This window comes from Callospermophilus lateralis, chromosome 1, assembly GCF_048772815.1.
Source record: "Callospermophilus lateralis isolate mCalLat2 chromosome 1, mCalLat2.hap1, whole genome shotgun sequence".
Lineage (NCBI taxonomy): Eukaryota > Metazoa > Chordata > Mammalia > Rodentia > Sciuridae > Callospermophilus > Callospermophilus lateralis.
The window spans coordinates 33,964,175-33,984,619 of NC_135305.1; the positions used below are offsets into that span (position 1 = coordinate 33,964,175).

Here is a 20,445-nt window from a genome sequence, read left to right on the forward strand (position 1 = left end):
AGTAAATAAGTATATTCCAAATAGAAGGAATATATGTTGACTGATGCACAGACAAGCATGGAATATTTGGGAACTATTGGCGGTTTGTAATGAGGCTGTTGAAATAAGGAGCCACATGGTGAAGGATCTTGTAGTAAAAATAATAATCACTCTTTTTTGCAAGAATCATATGCATATCTGGAAGTTATTAAACATAGCCAATGATATATAAGGAATTTTATGACTGTGTACCTTTCTCCACTATTGTGTCTTATTTAAGGGGATCCAAATTCTCATTTGCCTGATTGCTTTCACTTGGAAATACTTAATAGTTTATAACATTCAGTACTTTTTTTCTTGCCAAGGTGATTAAAGAGGGGTATACTGAGGAGGATATACACGTTAGCTTTGTGCTTTGCTTGTATCCTTTTTTAAACCTTTTTAAAATGCCGCTCAATAAACTAATTTTTTGTTCCCTGTGTTTCTCATTTGTTCTATTTTTAAATTATGAGTAAATGTCCAAAATTAGGTTAAAATATGTTTAATCATAGTCATTAGTGAATGAGTTATTTTTTTTAGCTTGATCATACCTATATGGTTTCTGGGTAATTTGAAATATGATTGTGATAATGCTAGAGTGTCTCTTTTGGTTTATTAGATTAAAATCTGAATATAGAGAATAACTTTTAACAAATTTTGTTAAAATTTGTCTTTCAAAACAAAGTATCAGAATGTAATAATAATTTGCTTTGGATCATAGCATGTAACCCCAGATTGGAGGGTAACATGTCAACTTCATATGTGATTTTTTTTCCCCCCGTTTTTGTAATACTGGGAATTGAGTTTAGGCCCTCCTGCAGGATAGGCAGGTGCTCTATCATTGAGCCATATCCCCAGCCTCTCACCAGTTCTTTTTATTTTGAGATAGGGTATTTTGCCTGTGTTGGCCTCAAACTTGTGATCTTATTCCCTGAGCCTCCCAAATAGCTGGGATTATAGGTATGTGCCACTGTACCCAGTGTCTGTGGGATTTTTAAAAGATACTTAGTTTTATGTAGTAACTCACTTGATCTTTTAATAGATTACTTTAGAGAATGTCTGAGAATAGATTTCTGTGGATTTTTTTGATGACAGCCAGAATATAAATTAATAATTTGTTAGAAAATATACTGCTCATTTTATTTTCTTGATAATCCTTTGAAGATTTTCTAAACTCATTGTATCAAAGCATAATTTGAATGTATCTTTTTTGTTTTATATAATTTGTTTTTTCCTTTTTTAAAATTTGGAATTATCCTGCATTTAGATAAATGGGCAGAAAAACCTGTTTATCAGTGATTTTAGCTTTTTTAAAGGCAGTATTTGTAATCTGTATATATGGAGTATTTACTTTTTGCTATTTGTAGTAGCTATATTCTCCAGCATTGCTGTTTCTTTCCTTTTCCCTTCTAGATTGACATTTTCTCCTTGTCTCTATCTGTCTACAACCTTTCTTAGAAAGTCTCACAAGCTCTACTAAATAATAGTGGGCATGTTATTTCCTTCCTGGTCAGAGATAGTGGAATGTGGAACACATGCCTAGTATAAGCTTCAACTATGAGAATTTGGAAGTGGGAATGGAGGACCTGGTTTGTTGGCCCTAACTCTTTGACTTGTTAGGTGTTATAAATAGGGGTGGAGGTCAATAATTTGGAGACAGGTAAACAATGAGCAACTAAAGTAAACTCTGATACCAGAAGTAATCCCTATCTCACACTTAATCTTTCATTTTTTTTCATTGTAATTGCATTGAAACCCTTAATAAGAATTTAATCTCTATATAAAGATATATAGCGTTTCTATCCAACTCTTCATTCTATTGAATAGATTCTAAAATTTGTCAACTTTTTCAATTTTTTTTCATGTACTGCAATTAATTTTGGTACTAATTTTACTGAACAGTTCCCTTATTTTAACATTTTTAGTGAATCTTTAGGTTTTCTTGATTAATTTTATACAAATAATTATTATTCCTCTTTTCAGTAGTTTGATCTCATTAATTTGATATCTTACTCATTTGCTTCATTGTTTCATGTTAACCACCTCTTTTCACACTTTGAAAGAAATCACGTAAATAATGGTTTTGTTCTTAGAGTTTTTGTTCAATTCTTATAGAAGTTAGATGATTGAATTTTTCAAATGCTTACTCTCAACACCAGAGTCAATGAGTTGACTCCTCAGTGATGTAAATTGAAATCTTCTAAAAGTGAAATTTCTAAAGTGTTTTCTCAATTGTGTGCTTTGAAAAATTTCTTCATTAATGTCAAGGATGAAATATAGTATATAGTATTTTCCACATACACCTAAATAAAAAGGTTATATTTCATAAGGAAGAACACTTATTGATATTAGAGCTCCCTAAAAAATACTTTGGAAAAGTTGTGTTCTAGAATTGCAACTGATATGCAAACCCAGCAGTGGATAAAACTGCTGATACCTTTGCCTAAGTTGAGGCTGTGTGTTAGAGGTATAGTCAGTAGTAGAGTGCTTGTTGTCTATCATACGTTAGATCCTGGGTTTGAGCCCCAGCCCCCAAAACAAAAACAAAAACCCCCAAAAGTACAATAAATGGACTGTAGTAGCAGTTATTATATTCATCATTGCTTTCCACTTACAGTTTTAAAAAGGCCAATATTGTTTAAGAGCATCCTTCATGAAGTAATACACATCAATTTTATTAAACATGGACCTTTGAGTATGTGTCTACAATTCTATGAGAAGTGGGAAGTACTAAGAAAGTACTTCTGCCTTTTACCGATACGTGATGCATATTTGAGTAAAAACACTCGTGGAAATATTTAAGTAGCAAGCTAAATTAGACACTTTTTTTTTTTTATTTTACACCCTTTTAACCTGAGAGAAAAAACTGACAATTGTTGTTCAGATTTGGGTATTTGCAGACGTTTTCTCTAAAATTAATGGAGTGATTCTGTCACTTCAAGTAAACAACCATTTCTGGGCAAAGGTAAAATTTTCACTTGAAAGCTCAGATTAGAGCTTTCTAAAATTTCTATCTACCACTGTAAAATCTACAAATTCAATGTCATCTTAAATTGTGGATCCTTATAAAAATCTAGAAGATTAACCATTTTACATGATAGCTTTCAGTTTAACATTATGCCTTTACCTCCTTAGGAGTGGTTTCTGGTAAATGTTTCATAATATTAATTTATTAACCATTAGAATTATAATTACTGAGCACTGTCTTTGTTTCCAACTACTATGCTAGATGAAGGAAATTTGGTAATGAAGAAAATGTATATTTATTTTTCATGGACTTTCTAGTGGGGAAACAAAATAATGTCTGATTAAAGTAAGTACTAGGCAGGAAATTTAAATACTGAGAAAGAGTAGTAGGACTAAATAGATGAATTAGGAAGGCCTCTCCAGGGAAGAGACATTTAACCTGAGACCTGAGGGGTAAACAGCAGCCAACCATGAGAAGAACAGTCCAGGCAAGGGGAAGAGTATTCATAACGACATTATAAATGCAAGGAGAATTAGAACTCCATGGTATTATGGCATGGATTCAAGTACCTTTTAAAAATACCAACAGTTTATAATTTAATTCTAACCCTAACCCTAGTAGGCAGTACAGAGCTCATTGTTGTACTGTAAATGTTTGGTAGTTTTAATAAAGATGTCCTGATAATTGGAATGCTGGATAACAGCTTTTATCATTTTTTAATACCTGTGTGAATGCACCATTGTATTATAGGCTTAATATTTATAGTATAACGAATTTTATAAAATTTATGCAAATAATACCTTTAGAGAAAAATTGAAGGTACTATATAAAGCATCAGTGTATGGTTCGTTTACCTCAATGGTTTTTGAAATGAGCAGGAAAATATATTTTTAAAATCACTTTTATGCCAGGCAGCAGTGGTACACTCTTGTAATCCCAGCAACTCAGGAGGCTGAGGCAGGAGGATTGCATATTCAAAGCCAGCCTCAACAACTTAGGGAGACCCTATAATAAAATAAAAAGGTCTGTGGATGTGACTCAGTGGTTAAGTTACTGTGGATTCAATTTCTGGTACCATAAAAATAAAATAAATTTACAATTATATATAATATTTATACAATTATATATATATATATATATATATATATATATATATATATGTAATATTAAGCTTCTAGGAATTTTTAGATGAATTTCATAAATAAGAATGTACTTATTTGACATTAAGGCATATTTCATTTGTATATATCTAGTGACAAGGATATACAGAAATTATAATAGAAAAGGAAAGAGTATTTGAGAGTCATTCTTCTCTAACATTTACTTACTGTTTCCTTAGCCAAGAGCTTTCCAAGTTCTTGGTTTTATTCTCCCCCCCCCCCCACCCGCCCCTTATGCTTTAAGTAGCTACTAACACCTTTCTTGCTCAATGCTAGAGTCACAGATGAAGCCTGAGTTTGGTTTTACTGCAGTGGGCAGAGAAACCAGGGGAACTTGACTACAGAGAAGCCCAGCTTCATGGTCACCCGAGAAATACTCTTAATGTTGGCACCTGTATTATTTTCTATCCTGTTGCATCCTATGGATCAATGTGATTTAAGTGTCTAGGGGTTGAGAAATAACATTTATTTTGCTATCTGTGCTGTAAAAATGGAGAATCTATCCTTACTGACTTGAAAATCATAAAACCTAGTCAAAAAAGAGTCAAGAAGTCAAATTTATTTCATCGCAACAATTCATTTTTTTCTAGAATATGAATATTCTGTATTAATGACTTGAGCAGATGTATTTCAAATACCCAAAGTGTCTTTGACATTAGTTATTGTAATTTAGGTAACCTTTGGCTTTCTTGTGGAGGAGGGTGTTTTTGTTGTTTTTGCTCTGCAAGGAGGCCTGACATTTTTAATCAGTTCTCTAGGGAAAGTTTGATTAAATGCTGCAAATTTAAATTTATAGGTTCAGGGTTGCTAAGTAGAATCTTACAATAATTGAATAAAATTGGGAAAAAGGTATTTGTTTCTTTCTAGATCTAATAGTTATCCTTCTGTTTGGGAGTTTACATTCAAGGGCTTCAAATAATTCATCTAATCTATGAAAACAATTACTACTATTATAGCTTTCTAGTGAATTGTGAGAAGGGCAACACATGCTTTAATCTTTTTTATTCTTTTAGGAAAGTTGGCAATGAAATTATATAATTTAAAAGAAAGATTTCTTTAGACAAATTCTGATTACATGTAGAAAATTTGGGGTAGCATTTTTAATGACCTAATCCGAAATGTAACAAAATGTCAGGTTTTTAAATGGAATGGGTGGTACATAGAACTTGTCTTGAATTATATTCTCTACAGTTGATATTTTAAAAATGCCTTGTTTATAAAAGATTTAAAACCAGTGGTTTTGTTGGGTTAGACACCTTTCCATGGTATTAAAAAATATCTGGAATAAATAACTTAAAGGAGGAAAGATTTATCTTGACTCATAGTTTCAGAGGTTTTTATCCTTGGTCAGCTGGCTTTATTGTTTGGGGGTCTGTGGTGAAACAAAACACCATGGCACAAGGGCATGGCAGAGCAGAATGGCTCATATATGGTAGCTGGGTAGCAGAGAGAGAGGAAGGGTCTAGGGACAAGGTAAAGTTCCCAAGGGCATGCCCCTAGTGATCCATTTCCTTCAACTAGGTCCCGTTTCCTATAGTTTCTACTACTTTCTACAAGTCCATTCCAACTCTGAGTCCATCAATGGACTAATCCATGGATGAGGTCAGAACCCTTATGATCTAGTCAATTCTCAAAAGCTCCACCTCTCAATATAAGCTACATTGGGAATCAGACATTCAACACATGCACCTTTGGGGGACGTTCCAGATGCATAACAACTATTAAAAGGAGGTCTGTGAAAAAATGTTTTTCTAAATATGAATTTGTGTGTGAAGCAACTACCCAAAACTTTTATTTACTCAGTTTGTCAGTTCATATGTTGTGATTAAAATGTTTATTTTGGGGTGATTGCATTGCAGTTCTGTTTTCAAGAAACCAAGAAAAGCAAATACGAGATGTGATTTAAAAAATTGAAACTTGAGTTTTGTTGTTTCTTATGGTTAAATTAATTAATTTTACTTAGACAAATTAAGTTGATCTCTATTAGGACAAATCATGAAAAACCAGAGCTTCAACTTATTCATTTCAAAGTTTCTCCTATAGTTTCTCTTCTTCCAGCTTTCTCTTCCATTTAATTATGTTAGTCTTTATTATTTAAAAATTTAGAATAGCACAGAGGTAAAGGTGTTCAGGACAAAATGTGAAAGATCACCCACCCAAATTTTGTAGACATTCTTACAGCCTACTTTCACATAAGTATGCTATTACATATATAAATTTGCACATATTTTAAAACCTAAAAAAGCATTGTATTTACGTAATATCCTGTAAGTTGATTTTCTAATTTGTTTTGGGAGCTTCTATCAATATATTCTTGATTTTACTCTTTTTAACTGTCACATACTATTCCATAATATAGATGCATCATAGTTAATTTGATCAATTTTTTATATCTTTCTATATGGATAACTTTAAGATATGAATGGAGCCAGTAGCTTTTCTTTCCTGGTATTCCTTTTATTTATACCTGGAAGCTCAATTTTCTGAAATACATGAATTTATTTTCTATGACATTTTTGTTTTCTATGTCTCTATCACTATCCCACATTCAAATCCTATTCTCTTTTTGCCATCTCTCTTCCTTATTGGCAACTGGAGAATTCATGGCACAGATTAGTTCTTTAAAAACAGTCTCAATTTTTGTGTGCAGTTGTATAAGGAATTTTATGCCTCTTTGATTCTAGCCTGTGAGGAAAATAGCACAAATCTAGCAACTTATATTATGAATACAAATGCTAATTTTATGGCACACAAACTGAACTAAATCGAAGTTCATTATGTGATAGAGTGATAATTCTGAAATCTTATTCTTTTACTGAGGAAATTCCCACACAGTTACTATTATGGTATTATGTAAAAATGTGGATGTGTAACCGATGTGATTCTGCAATCTAATGTTTTGAATAACCAATAAAAAAAAAAAGACATCCTCAGCAAGGACAAAAAAATAAATAAATAAAATTATTTGGCTATGTCTTATATACATAAGGGAAAATGCTAGGGAATATAAGAAGAACTGCTGGTAAATTTCGACTTTCTTTATTAAAGAAACTTAATATGATTTCTAATGAACACTTTAAAAGTGGCAGAAGAAACAGTGAAATGGTTAATTGGAAATAGGAGAGAATGAAGATCAAAGAGGATTAATTAAGATTAATTAAGAACAAGATTAATTAAGAACCTGCTTATAGTGGAAAAAGCAGGTGATCATTATAACTTCATTATACTATAATAGTATCACGATTGAGCAAAGATAACCTCAAAACTAACTGGTTTATTCTTTGAACCCTGATGAATCCACATACAAAAAATTTTTAGTTGTATTTTAGGAGTTGAGATTATAAAGAATAGAACATATTTGAATCTGAAGAAACAGTTTGCTTTTTTCCTTTGCTGATTCACAAAAATAAAATTTTACTTTGAAGATGCTTTGTATTCCTTACTGAAACAAATAATTAAAAATTATGATTTTAAGGTTGATAAAGCAATATCGTTAAAGAGTTACATGCGTGTGGTTAGACAGGTGAAGGTTAGCTCTTCAGGACTTAGTTTTTTAGATGAGAAATTTCAAACCCATAGTTGGGATTTAGAAGTGATTGAAATAGTTTTAGATTAGTATTTATACATAGTTAATTCTATTGATTTTGTATTTTTTATTTTAATGTTCACATATGTATATATACATACATACTTTTAAAAAACTAATGGGAAAAATTTCATACATATACACATGTTCAGTGAACACAATGAACCATTCATACATCACTTGACTTCAGTATTTATCAGTTCATGGCCAGTCTTGTATCTGTACCCCTGTACCTTTTCTCTAGATTATCTATCTATCTATCTATTCTAATCAGTTATACATGACAGCAGAATGCTCTTTGGTTCATTGTACACAAATGGAGTACAATTTTTCACTTCTCTGTACACAAAGTAGGGACACACCATTCATAAATGTACAATTTATAAATGTACCATTCATAAATTGTACAATGTGCAATCATAAATGTACCTAGTGTAATGATGACCATCTCATTTCACCATCTTTCCTATCTCCATGTCCCCTTCCCTCCCTCCCTCCCCTTCCCTCTCCTTTGCTCTATCAAAGTACCTCCACTTATATACCCCCTCCATCCTGCACAAATTATGGATTAACATCCACTTATCAGAGAAAACATTTGGACTTCGGTTTTTTGGGATTGGCTTACTTTGCTTAGCATGATGGTCTTCAACTCCATCCATTTACCTGCAAATGTCATAATTTTATTCTCTTATTGTTGAGTAATATTCCATTGTGTATATATACCACTCCAGATTATTTTAAAGCAAATCAGAAACATAATTTTATTTACAGATGCTTCAGTATGTATCCCTAACAGAGACTCTTTAAAAAAGTTAACTATAATACCATTACAGGTCAAATATCCCTTATCTGAAATACTTGAGCCCAGAAGTGTTTCAATTTTTTTTTTCTCATGTTTGGTTTGCATAGACTTTGCTGGTTGAGCATCCCTAACTTGAATTTTAAAATGCTCTAAGACCTGAAACTTTTGAGCATTTTGGATTTTCAGGTTGGGGATGCTTAGTATGTATTATGACTTCAAAATTAATTTCTTTTGTTTTTGGCAGTACTGGGGATTGAACCCTGAATCTTGCCACCTCTAAGGCAAGTTCTCTTCCATTGAGCTGCAAACTTAGCCTAATAATAATTCATAAAGTTTTTGATTGAATAAAAATTAAATCGATACATTGTAATTCATTGAACTCTCAAAATTAACATTGATACATTACTTTAAACTAGAAAATATATTTAGACAGTTTTGCACTATTCTCTTTTGCTGTTCCAAGTTAATTCAATATCCCATATCATGTTTAGTAGTCAAATTGCCTTTGTTTGCTCTAAACTGAGAAAGTTACTTAAACCACAAAGGTGATACACCCTTTTCAGTGCCTAATGATCAGGGGCTTGTGATGGCAATAAAACTTACTAATGGTGATATTTACCTTGATCATCTGATTGAGGTGTATCCTTTAGGTTTTTTCATTGTAATGTTGCTATTTTTCCTTTATTACTTATATAGTTTTAAAAATTTCCTTTGAAACTTAGTTTTCCATAATCTGAATTTTGCTGGTTGCACTCCCACAGTTATGTATAGTACTTTATTCTGCCTTCTGTATTTCCTATTAATTAACGGAGTAGGTACTCACTAGGTGCAGGTTTATTTTTGATATAGGTAAAATATACTTCACTCAGGAGTCACATAATATCTGGTTGTTTCTCCTTTTATGTTATTCATTGAAATGGTTTAGTTTTATTAATTACAAATGCTAAAAAAACAACTTTTATTCTTAAAATCTATACAACAGAAATTAGTTTGCTAATGATTTTTCCAAATAAAATTTAAATTGATAAATTTAGGAAAATAATTACTTAAATTAACTATTAAACTGACAGTTTTTGTCTTTTATGTACGTTAAATCACATTCTGATAGATTCAAGCAGTTTGACTCCATCTGGAGCATGCGTAGTTTAGAAGATAGCCAGAGATTTTTGCAGAGTTTATTTGCAGAATTTAAGGCTCCCTTTAAGTAGCTTTCTTCCCTGGCACCCCCCCCCCCGCCCCCTTTTATTGGTTCTTTTTAGTTATACAGGACAGTAGAATCCATTTGATGTAATCATAAAAGCATGGAATATATCATTCTAGTTCACACTCCAATACCTCTCCTTCACCTTCTCTTTCCCTACCTCCTGCTCCCTTTCCTCTATTGATCCTTCTGCCATTTACCCACAGTTGCATTTTCCGTTTTCATTTTCCAACTGCTGTGGGTATTCCAAACTGTCCTCTGATTGCTCCTTAGTGACACTGCAGGCCACTATCCAAGTTCTAGTCTCCTCTCAGCACCAAATGGGAATCTTCCTTCAGACAAAAACACAAAAATGAGAATCTAACCTAATGTCCTCTGCATTTCTTCAAAGAGTTGATTCCTTTCTGTTCTAATTCTGATTCTAATTTCTGTTCAACTTGTGTCTTTGTATTATTGGTTTATTGGTGTTTTTTTTATTATTGGTTTTGATTTGTGTTTCCTTGATTACAAATAATGTTGGATATCTGGAAAAATATTTATGGTAGTTCTTTGCCATTTGTAATTGGGTTATCTTGTTGATAAGTTTTATATTCAGAATACATAAACAGTTGTAACTTAAGAAATGTACAATTTGAAAATTACATTTTCATTCTTTGTTGTTTTACATTGATATCAAAATTAAAAATTTTGTGCAAAGATGACAAATACTTTATTTATTGTTATGTTGCTCAGACTTTGTGTCATTTGTTAGAATCAGTTGCCAAATCAAACATCACAAATGTTTACCAGTACTATTTTTCCTAGAAGTTTTATAATATTACCTCATATTTAGGCCTTTGATCCATTTTGACTTAATTTTTTATATGGGGGAAAGAATTCAACTTCATTCACCCTTTTGCATGAGGAAATGCAATTTTTCTGTTACCACTTGTTAAAGAGACTGTATTTCCCCCTGTTAAGTAGCCTTGACACCCTTGTTAAAAATTAATGGAGCTATATATTTTATAGGTTTATTTCTGGATTCTTGGCTCAGTTCTCTTGGTGTTTGTTGTATGTCTATCCTAATGCCCATTCCATACTGTTTTGAAATTGTGAAGTGTGACTCTTCCAATTTTGTTTTTGTTAAAGATTGTTTTGTCTAGCCCTTTTGTATTTGTGAATTTGAGAATTGACCTTATTTCTATAAATGAATAACTGAAGTTTGCTTTTCTAAGATTCATCCATGTTGATATGAAGATATTTATTTCAGTTGCTGTTACTTCTTGGTAGTCCATTATTTGAGTAAACTTCAGGGTATGTGTCCTTTGTCCTCTTGAAGTATGGATAGATTATTAAAGCAAAATACTAAAAACAAACAATGCTCCATTGAACATTTTTATGCATGGCACTTGTTCACAAATTTGATAACCGCTTTAGTTTAGTTCTCAAATCAGGGGTGATTTTGCCTGCCAAGGAACATTGGCAATGTTTGGGGCCTTTCTCATGATAAAGATTAAGGGGAGGGATGCTACTGTCATCTAGTGGTTAGAGAACAGAGATCCTGTGAAATACAGTATGAAAGAAAAAGCTCCCACCCACTCCACAACAAAGAATATCCAAATTATCCAAAAATCTTAGTAGTGCCAAGATTAAGACATGCTGCTCTGAAGCATATACTTGGAAGAGGAAATGGTAAACCTTATGATATATGCAATATTGTTATTTTATGAAGTGGATTTCTGGAAAGCATGAAGAAATTATGACTTTCCATATAAGCAAAAGTTTGGAATTAGAATTAAAACTGCTTCAGTGACACTAGCAATCTAGTGTTTGTAAACAATTTTGATGTCTTAAACCAGACTGGGTAGTAGTATTATTCAGAATAAACTCAGCATATGCATATAATCTTTAACCTAATGAAATACATGGGTACTTCCTGCTCGATTAAAAGGTTAATTTTGAGCGAGTGTCTGTTTCAAATGAGTTACTGAAAACAATGGTAGTTGGAATATTAGGTTGAATATGTTAAGACCAAAATGACAACATGAAAAATATAGATTTCTTTTTCTGACATAGATGGTTGTTAAATATTGAAGGCTGAAAGGATAAAAAGTCTTTCTTTAACATTTTAAATCTTTAATTGAAGGTAGGTAAATAGACAATTTTGGGACTTACTTTTAAGCCTATAAGATTCATGGACCCTCTTTGAAATTCTCATTAAAGCTATGGTCCCAGAAGTATGTGCATACTTGTGTGTCTACAGTTTACGGTTTTGGCTGGTTTTGCCCCTCCATGGGATCTCATCCAACACACACGCACCATTAATTTATAACTGAAGAATTTTTCTAAAAGCCTGTGCTGAAAATAAGCTATATTTGAAATTATCACTGAATAATAAAGCTATGACTATATTATTTATATCTTCTTAGGCAAATACAGAAAATTTAGTGATGGAGAAAAATAGGTAACTTGGAATTAGAATTCATTAAGTCCTCCATGATTAAATAAGTGAACATCAATCATTTTTCTTTTTCTTCTTCTTAGGTGTATGCATCAGTGTTATGGGAACAAGCTAATGAATACAGACAAAATTCAACTGAAAGAGCATGTTTTGGCACCTCCCTCCCAGAAGAAAAACTTAATGACTTTCGTGATGAGCAAATTGGACAGTTACAGGAACTGATGCGAGAAACTACTAAACCCAACAGGCAATTTAGTATCACGGAGTCTACAAAACCAAAATTTTAGTAAATACAGTAAAGTTTGACAAAATATAAAATTTAGAACCTTTTAACTATCATTGGTTTTTTAAAGTTATTATTTCATCCTTACGTATTATTTTATTTTTGTTTTTTATGAATGCAGTATGTGGACCAGGATCACCAGAAGACAACTGGAAAACTTTAGGACATTGTTGGAATAGCAGTATTTACTGAATGGAATTTGATTTTGTGCATTAAATAAGGAAGCCTCCAAAATGAAATATTGAGAATTTTTTGTATACAAGTTTGTTTTAAATGCTGATGTTCAAGCATTAGAGATTTTCTTTTGCTACATCAGTTAAGTATATTATAATGACAAATGTAGAATTTCAACAAGTTTATTAGATTGTCATTCTGAAAGTATCATTTCCACTTTAATAATTGCATACATGATTATTCTGCATGTCTCCTTCTGACTCATTGTTTATTCACAATGAAATGTTAAAGAGAAGCTTTAATATTCAGTATTATCGTTTGCATAGTTGATTGTACAAAGTATAATAATGTTTCTACAGTATTTATAAGAAATGACCCTTCAAATAATTTTTAGTTACTTTGAGAGTCTCATTTATTGCCTAATGTTTGGGGAGTATAAAAACACAAATTTTTCTCATAGTTAGATTGATTTATAAATTTTAAAAAAGACAGATTAAAATCTTACATATGCCAAGATCATTTGATATACAGGGGATCAGTAGTTATCAAAGACAAAAAGTCTATTCCCATGCCATGGATTTGCTCAAAAAGGATGGTGTGGTGATATTATGCAAATTTAGCTTCTAGGCCTCAGAGCCTGGCATAGCTCCACTGGAACTATTGGAAACCTGCCCAACTGCCATGTTAAGCCTGAGCTGACCCTCCAGAGTATCAGATTAGGTTTTGGGAAGCATAGTAAACTACACTACCCAAAGCAATCCTGGATCAGCTGACTTTCAGCCAACAGCAAACACATGAGTGAACCCAGATAAACTTAGGTTTATAAGGAATTTTAAAGGACATTGGAAATTTTCTAATATTGATAAGTGAAAATATGTAGAATTTTTACAAAATGCTTTATTTCTTTTTTTAGTAAGGTGGCAGACTATGTTCATCTGAGCAGTGCTAAAACTAAAAACTTTCAAGTAAAATAGAAAAAGCATTTTTAGATGCATCTGGGAGTTGGCAGTGTTCTAAAAGATTAAGTAATTCCAAGGCTAGTATTACTAAATGTAACTGCTGCAACCCTTTTGCCCTGAGGGTGAATTTCAGGTTTGGTTTTGATTGTCCTTAGGAACACTGTGGGCAAAAATACAGAACTTAGAGCCCAGTTGAAGTAGATTCATAAAATACATTTTTCTCACAAAGCCAGAACCCTAAGGAATACCATCAGAGAACGCCAAAAGCAAATCTTCTCCAGTACTTGTGCAGAGTTTCAGAGCATCCCAAATCAAGTCATCTATGTACTCAAACAACAAGTTATGAATTTATATAAAATGGTCTCAGAATAAGTACCTGAAAGATTTAAACAAATTTTTGGAGGATACTGAGATCACAGTTTCCTCAAGTTTAAATAAACTCCACAAGGAAAATTAGCACAGCAACTAAGGCAATAGAGATAGGCCCCCAGAAAACTCAGAAATTAGAACATGTTTTATAATTGTTACAGTTTAAATATTAGGTGTCCCTTAAAAGCTCTGTGAAATGATGCAAAGAAGCTTAGAGGTAAAATGATTGGGTTATGAGAATCTTAACTTAATCTGTGCATTAATCCCCTGATAAGGATTAACTGGATGGTAACTGTAAGCAGGTAACGGTGTGGCTCAAGGAGGTGAGTCCCTAGGGGCGTATCTTTGAGTATATATTTTGTCGGTGGTGAGGAGAGTCTCTGTCTGCTTCCTGGTGATGTTCCCAGCTGCATTCCTCTACCATACCCTTCTTTCATGATGTTCTGCCTCACCTTACACCCCGAAGAATGGAGCCAGCTGTTAATGGACTAGGACTTCTGAAACCCTGAGCCCCCAAATAAACTTTCTTCCTCTAATTGTTCTTGTCCAATCTTTTGGTCACAGCTGCAAAAAAAGCTGACTAAAACAATATTACACATGTGCTAAGAAGAAAGATTGTTTAAAATGTCTCCAGGAAGCAGGGCATTTACTATAAAATATGACTATCATATTTGAGAAAAGAAAAAACAACTTTTCCAAGTGGAAAATAGAATAACTAAAAAAGTAAACTTCAATGAACAGGTTTAACAGATTAAAAGGAACTGAAAAGAGAATTAGTGACTGTAATGGACAGAAGAAATTGTGCAGGATGCTGAGTAGAAAAGCAGCTTGAAAATGTGAGAATACAGGAAAAAGAATAAAAATCAAATGTATAATAGACTCAAATAGGTAACGGGGACAGAAGCAATATTTGAAGAATTAATTGCTGAGAAACTTTCAAATAAAAAACACCAGTCCACAGATTTATCCTCAGCAGAATAGATATGAAGTCCTCACTTACACACAATTATAGTAAAAGATAGAATGCCAAAGACAAAAACTGGTTAAAGTAGCCAAAGTAGAAGTCACAATTAACCTTCAAAGGAAATCACCTAGAGCAGGACAAGTCCCTAGTAGTCTTGGTGACCCAGCTCTTCCCAGCTTTCTTGTTGGTGGTTCCTTAGGGAAAAAAAAAATGTGCTCAGAATATGCTGGTAATGCAAGATCATAAGATAAAGAGGGAATGTCTAGAACACTGTGATTTGTGTTTCTATCCCTCTTAAACTGGCATGACCTTCAACACTATAACTCCGCATATGAGGTCACCACCAGGATGTAAAACCCAAGTGGAGTGCCTTCCAGGGACCCTCAGTTACAGTGTAGTTGGGGCATGTACAGATGAGACTCCTGGCCTGGACAGCTTTCCTGACCCTTGGAGGAAAGGCTTGTCATGAATCCTAGGCTACTGTTGTCCTTGCTGCCTATCTATAAGTAAAAGACATACTTCATGTGATGTGTGAATGTTCTGTCTCATCACTTTTAGAAATAGAAATTGTGGACTGGGGTTGTGGCTCAGTGGTAGAGTGCTCGCCTAGCACGTGTGGGGCCCTGAGTTCGATCCTCAGCACCACATACAAAAAATAAAATAAAGGTATTGTGTCTGACTACAACTAAAAAATAAATATTGAAAAAAAGAAATAATAGAAATTGTAGTGCAAGATGCAGAGGGCTGAAGTGGTAACCAGTACACAATGAATCTTCCATACAGTTAGATCTTTAACTGACTTCTAAGGATCAATAATGGAAACCAGAAACCAGTTGTATGACTCAGAGAAAAATAACTTCCGACTTAAAATACTATACCTCAAAAATATATTTCAGGAATGATGGCTGAATAAAGTCAGTTTTGGACAACAAAATGAGCAAGTTTGCCACCTAAGTATTCTTAAATTCTAAAAGATATCCTTTATATAGTAGGAAGGTGATTGAAGATGGACTGAAAGACCGAAGGTTGTGAATAATGGATGAATCTAAAAAAAGCATTTGCTATATGAAACAATAATGCTGTTTCATGGAGTTCAAAATTATATTTAAAATACCTTTCAATTGAAATATATAAGTTGATAGGGTAGTGACTGGAATAAGTCCTCTAAATTTGTATGGTCTGAGAGAATAAAGGTATTGGTTAGCTTTAACCTTAAGTATAAATATGATTTGAAGTATAACCACTTAAAATGATGGTTACACAGAAATTAGTATATCGTTTCTGAGGTGTAATAGAAGGTAAAAATAGGAAAATAATCATAAAATAGAAAAAGAAGCATAGAAGGGGCAGGAATAGGGGAAAAAAAAAACAGGTGGTAGATAGTGGTTTGCCTCTTCTGAAACTGTTGGGACTTTCATTCCTGCTCTGAGTTATTAAGAGAGAGTGGAAAACAATCTGACTATAGTGTTTAAAGGAGAGGCCTTTGGGAGGTGACTTGGACTTTTCTGGCTTGGGACTGTTCTCACAAGGCCATCACTGTATGCAGCCCCAGCCTTTGACCAGAATTGAGCCAAAGTAAACCTCTATAACTTAACCAATCTGTCATATATTAGTATAGTAGTACTAAATAGTCTTAGGGATGTAACCCAGTAATTACAAGAAATGTAAATGGACTAAGTTATTTTGTTAAAGACAAATTGTTACCTAGTTAAAACGTGAAATCAATTATATGCCATTACAAAAGATGACACCTAAAGAATACATAGAAAGTTTTAAAGTAAAATGATGATTAAAGTTATACAAACCAAAAGAAAGTCAATATAGATAATATTAGCATCTGAAAAAATTGTTAAAGCAGAAACATTGCTAGGGATAAAAAGAATCAGTTCATATAATGAAAGGTTCAATTTATTAGGAAGAGAATGCTAAATTGGCATTTACCTATAAGTAAATGATTAAGCAGCCCCCTATTTGGAGAAATTAACGTGATTCTAAATAACCCATGAGTGAAAGAAGAAACTCTAGTGGACTCTGGGACATAAGTACAACTAGACAGTGATGAAAATGCATAATGAAATTATGGGTTGCATCGAAAGAGCCCTTGAATGAAGTTGACTTCAGTGAGTCTAACAGAAGCAAAGAAAGGTTGAATATTACTGAGAAGAGCTATCTTAATAAAAGAATACCACAATATGTTCAAAGAAAATAGAAGGAAATAAAAATTAGAGCAGAAAAGTTTTAAAAATCATAATTTATTATTTGAAAAAGATTCAGAGACCTCCCAGCAAAGTTAATCAAGAAAAACCAGGCAACATAACCTCTAAAGAACAAAATAGGACAAAAATTTCTGTTGTATCATTAAATAGATATATGAACAACTTAAAGCCAATAAATGTATAACCTGTGGAAGAAATGGACAACTTTTTTTTAAATTTTTTTTTTTTTTTTTTTGGAACCAGGGATTGAACTTGGGGACACTCGACTACTGAGCCACATCTCCCACCCTATTTTGTATTTTATTTAGAGACAGGGTCTCACTGAGTTGCTTAGCTCCTCGACATTGCTGAGGCTGGATGTGAACTCTCATCCTTCTATTACCTCGGTTCTCCTGCCTCAGCCTCCTAAATCACTGGGATTATAGGCATGTACTACTGAGTCCGGCAAAATGGACAAATTTTTTGGAAGAGGAAGCTGACAAAAATAATCAAAACAATGTTTCAGTAGCCATGAAATTATTGAATCAATGGTTTAAAATATTCCCAGAAAGAAAATTTCAAGCCTAAATAACACCTTTGATGAGTACTGCCAAATAGTATGAAATATATAATTCCAAACTTAAGTCTTTCCAGATAGAAAAAAGAGGGATACTCCCTAATCCATTTTTATGAGACCAACAAATACCTATGAAATGAAGTAGAAAAGGAAAATTACTGACCAATTTTACTTAGGAACATAGATATAAAATCCTAAACTTAATATTAGTAAGGCAAATCCAGCAAATTTATTGTGATCTGGTCATGTTTATGCCAGGAATCCAAAGTTCTTTTACTTTAGAAAATAAATTACTATCGTCTACCACATAATCAAATTAAAGGAGATTTAGTAGTGATCATCTCAAGAGGTGAAGAAAAAGTGTTTGCTAAACATTCAATATCTATTCATGATAAAAATGCTCTTGAACTAGGTATGGAGGGTACTTTAGTCTAATTAGAGGATTTCTACCAAACATGTGCAGCAAACATGAATTGTTGAAAGCTTTCTCTTTGAGACTGGGAAAAAGGAAAGGATGTCTGTCAGTACTTCTTTGAGTCAAAACTGATATTCTAAAATAATATTATTGTATATGTGGAAGATATAAAAGAGCCTACAAATTATGAGAATAAGAATTTAATAGTTTTCTAGATGCAAACATTGCTACACAAAATTAAAATCAGTTGTGCGCCTGCATAATGGTAACAGCATGAAAATTTTCAAAGATATTTTGTCAACAAATATTGAATACTTACAAACCAGTTTACTAAAAGATGTTCAAAATTCTCAGAAGGAAGTTGTAAAATTTTACTTTCAGAATGCTAAAGAAACTTGAAGGTACTTTATGCTCAAAGATTGAAAGACTTAATATTGTAAATATCTTAATTGTCCTCAAAAGGTCTGTCATTACAATACAATGTTCATCAAAATTCCAAATATTTTTTTTTAATTGACAAGCATTTTTTAGTATGCAGTGCCAAGATTCAAGAATAACCAAGGCATTTTTAAGAACAACATTTTGAAAGATCTTACCATACCAGACATCCAAATAGTATCGCTTTAGTTAGTAAAATAGTGTGGCATTTCATCACACAGGGACTTGATTTCTGGCAGTCATGTGTTACACTCCATGGAGCAAGGACTGCTTGTCAGTAAATGGTTCTGGTTCCTTGACAGTTGACTTTTTTTTTTTAAGGGGGAAAAAAAAAGAAAGAAACTTTGGTGTTTAGAATTGTTTGGTTTCTGTTTTTATTTTTAATTTTTTAGATGTTGATATGCCTTTATTTTATTCATTTATTTATATGTGATGCTGAGAATTGAACCCAGTGCCTCACACATGCTAGGCAAGCACTCTACCACTGAGCCACAACCCCAGACCCATAGAATTGTGGTTTCTTAAAGATAAAAATATGAAAGGCAAATTTTTATATCATTATTTTATTAAACTTTAGTTTTTTAGTTAGTGCTGAGGATCAAACCCAGGTCCTTGCACATGCAAGGCAAGCACTCTACCACTGAGCCACAACCCCAGCCCCCCCCCCCCAAAGACAAAATTATAACCCTTCAAGAAAATAAGATAAGGAATATCTTCAAAATATTGGAGTAGGAAGGGACTTTAGACAAAATAAAACTACATATATAGAAAAAAAGGTATGAATACAGTAACATGGTACTTCTTTCGTCAAAAGCAGTTAAGTTTGCAAAAGAATGCAAACATAAGCCTCTGAGTATAAAGAGTTGCAATACATACAATGGCCCATGGGCATAGTATACAGAATGTCTGAGGAACTTCTATCTACCATTAAAATTCAATAGAAAATTGGCAAAAATCTTGAATAAAAAATTTGCAAATAAGGAAGTTCATGTAGTTAGTAAATAGAAAAAGTATCTTTGGCCTCAATTGAAATAAACGTATGCAAATATAAATCATAACTTTTTTGGAAAAGTCTGACATTCCTTAGTAAATTTAAAGATGCTTATACTGAATATTATTATGGTATTAATGCATTAATACTATTCCATTATTGTGTTTGAGTACAGATACTGCTGTCAAGTTCATGGATTTGAGTTCTGACCTTTCACGTGTGACTTGATATATAAAAAGTAAAGTTTTATCTTGGTTTTCCTCTCCCTCAAGAACCAGTTTTTGCCCTTCTAGTATTGGTAAGATTAATTAATTAATCCATGTGAAATATTCAGAACAGTACTTAGAACATAATACTATAAAGCGTTCAGTATCATTGTTATTAATATTACTTTGCAACCCACAAAACCAATCCTACACAATCTTGTGCAGGTGTGGAGAACATTCTGTACAAGAAGGTTCATATAAGAATTATTTTAGCAACTCTACACCATAAGCAATACTAATATTTCTCAACAGGAGATAAAGTTGTGGTATGGTCATATAGCAATGAGTCTTAATGAACTATTAGTTTCATAAATACAATACTGAAAGATGCTGAATATAAATACAGTAAATGAATCCATTTGTACCAAGTAGGACATCAGGCAAAAAATAAAAAATAAAAAAACTTGTGAGCAATGCAGATATTAGTGATAAAACTATAAAGAAAGGTAAATGACAGTCACAAAAATTAGAAGAGTGGTTAACTCCAGAGGGTGAGCAAGGTTGTGACTGGAAATGGGTGCATGGAATCTTCTGGGGTCCTGGGTGGGAATGTTTTATATTTTATACTGGGTGATATTTATGTGTGTCATTCTTCAAATTATATGTGCAACTAACTCGTTTGACCTACATTTTAAGCTA

General features: G+C 32.7%; 1 protein-coding gene across 1 annotated transcript in view; it reads left to right on the plus strand.

Annotated features, from left to right (window-relative positions):
- The window catches only part of Sdhaf3 (succinate dehydrogenase complex assembly factor 3), a 60,702-nt gene extending 46,206 nt beyond the window's left edge, over nucleotides 1–14,496 (plus strand). Inside the window, exons 2-3 of the mRNA XM_076861471.2 lie at nucleotides 12,259–12,461; nucleotides 12,580–14,496. Of these exons, the coding sequence (XP_076717586.1) occupies nucleotides 12,259–12,461; nucleotides 12,580–12,637 (261 nt within the window). The 3' untranslated portion in view covers nucleotides 12,638–14,496. The remainder of the gene's footprint in view (nucleotides 1–12,258; nucleotides 12,462–12,579) is intronic.
- Nucleotides 14,497–20,445: the final 5,949 nt, after the last annotated feature.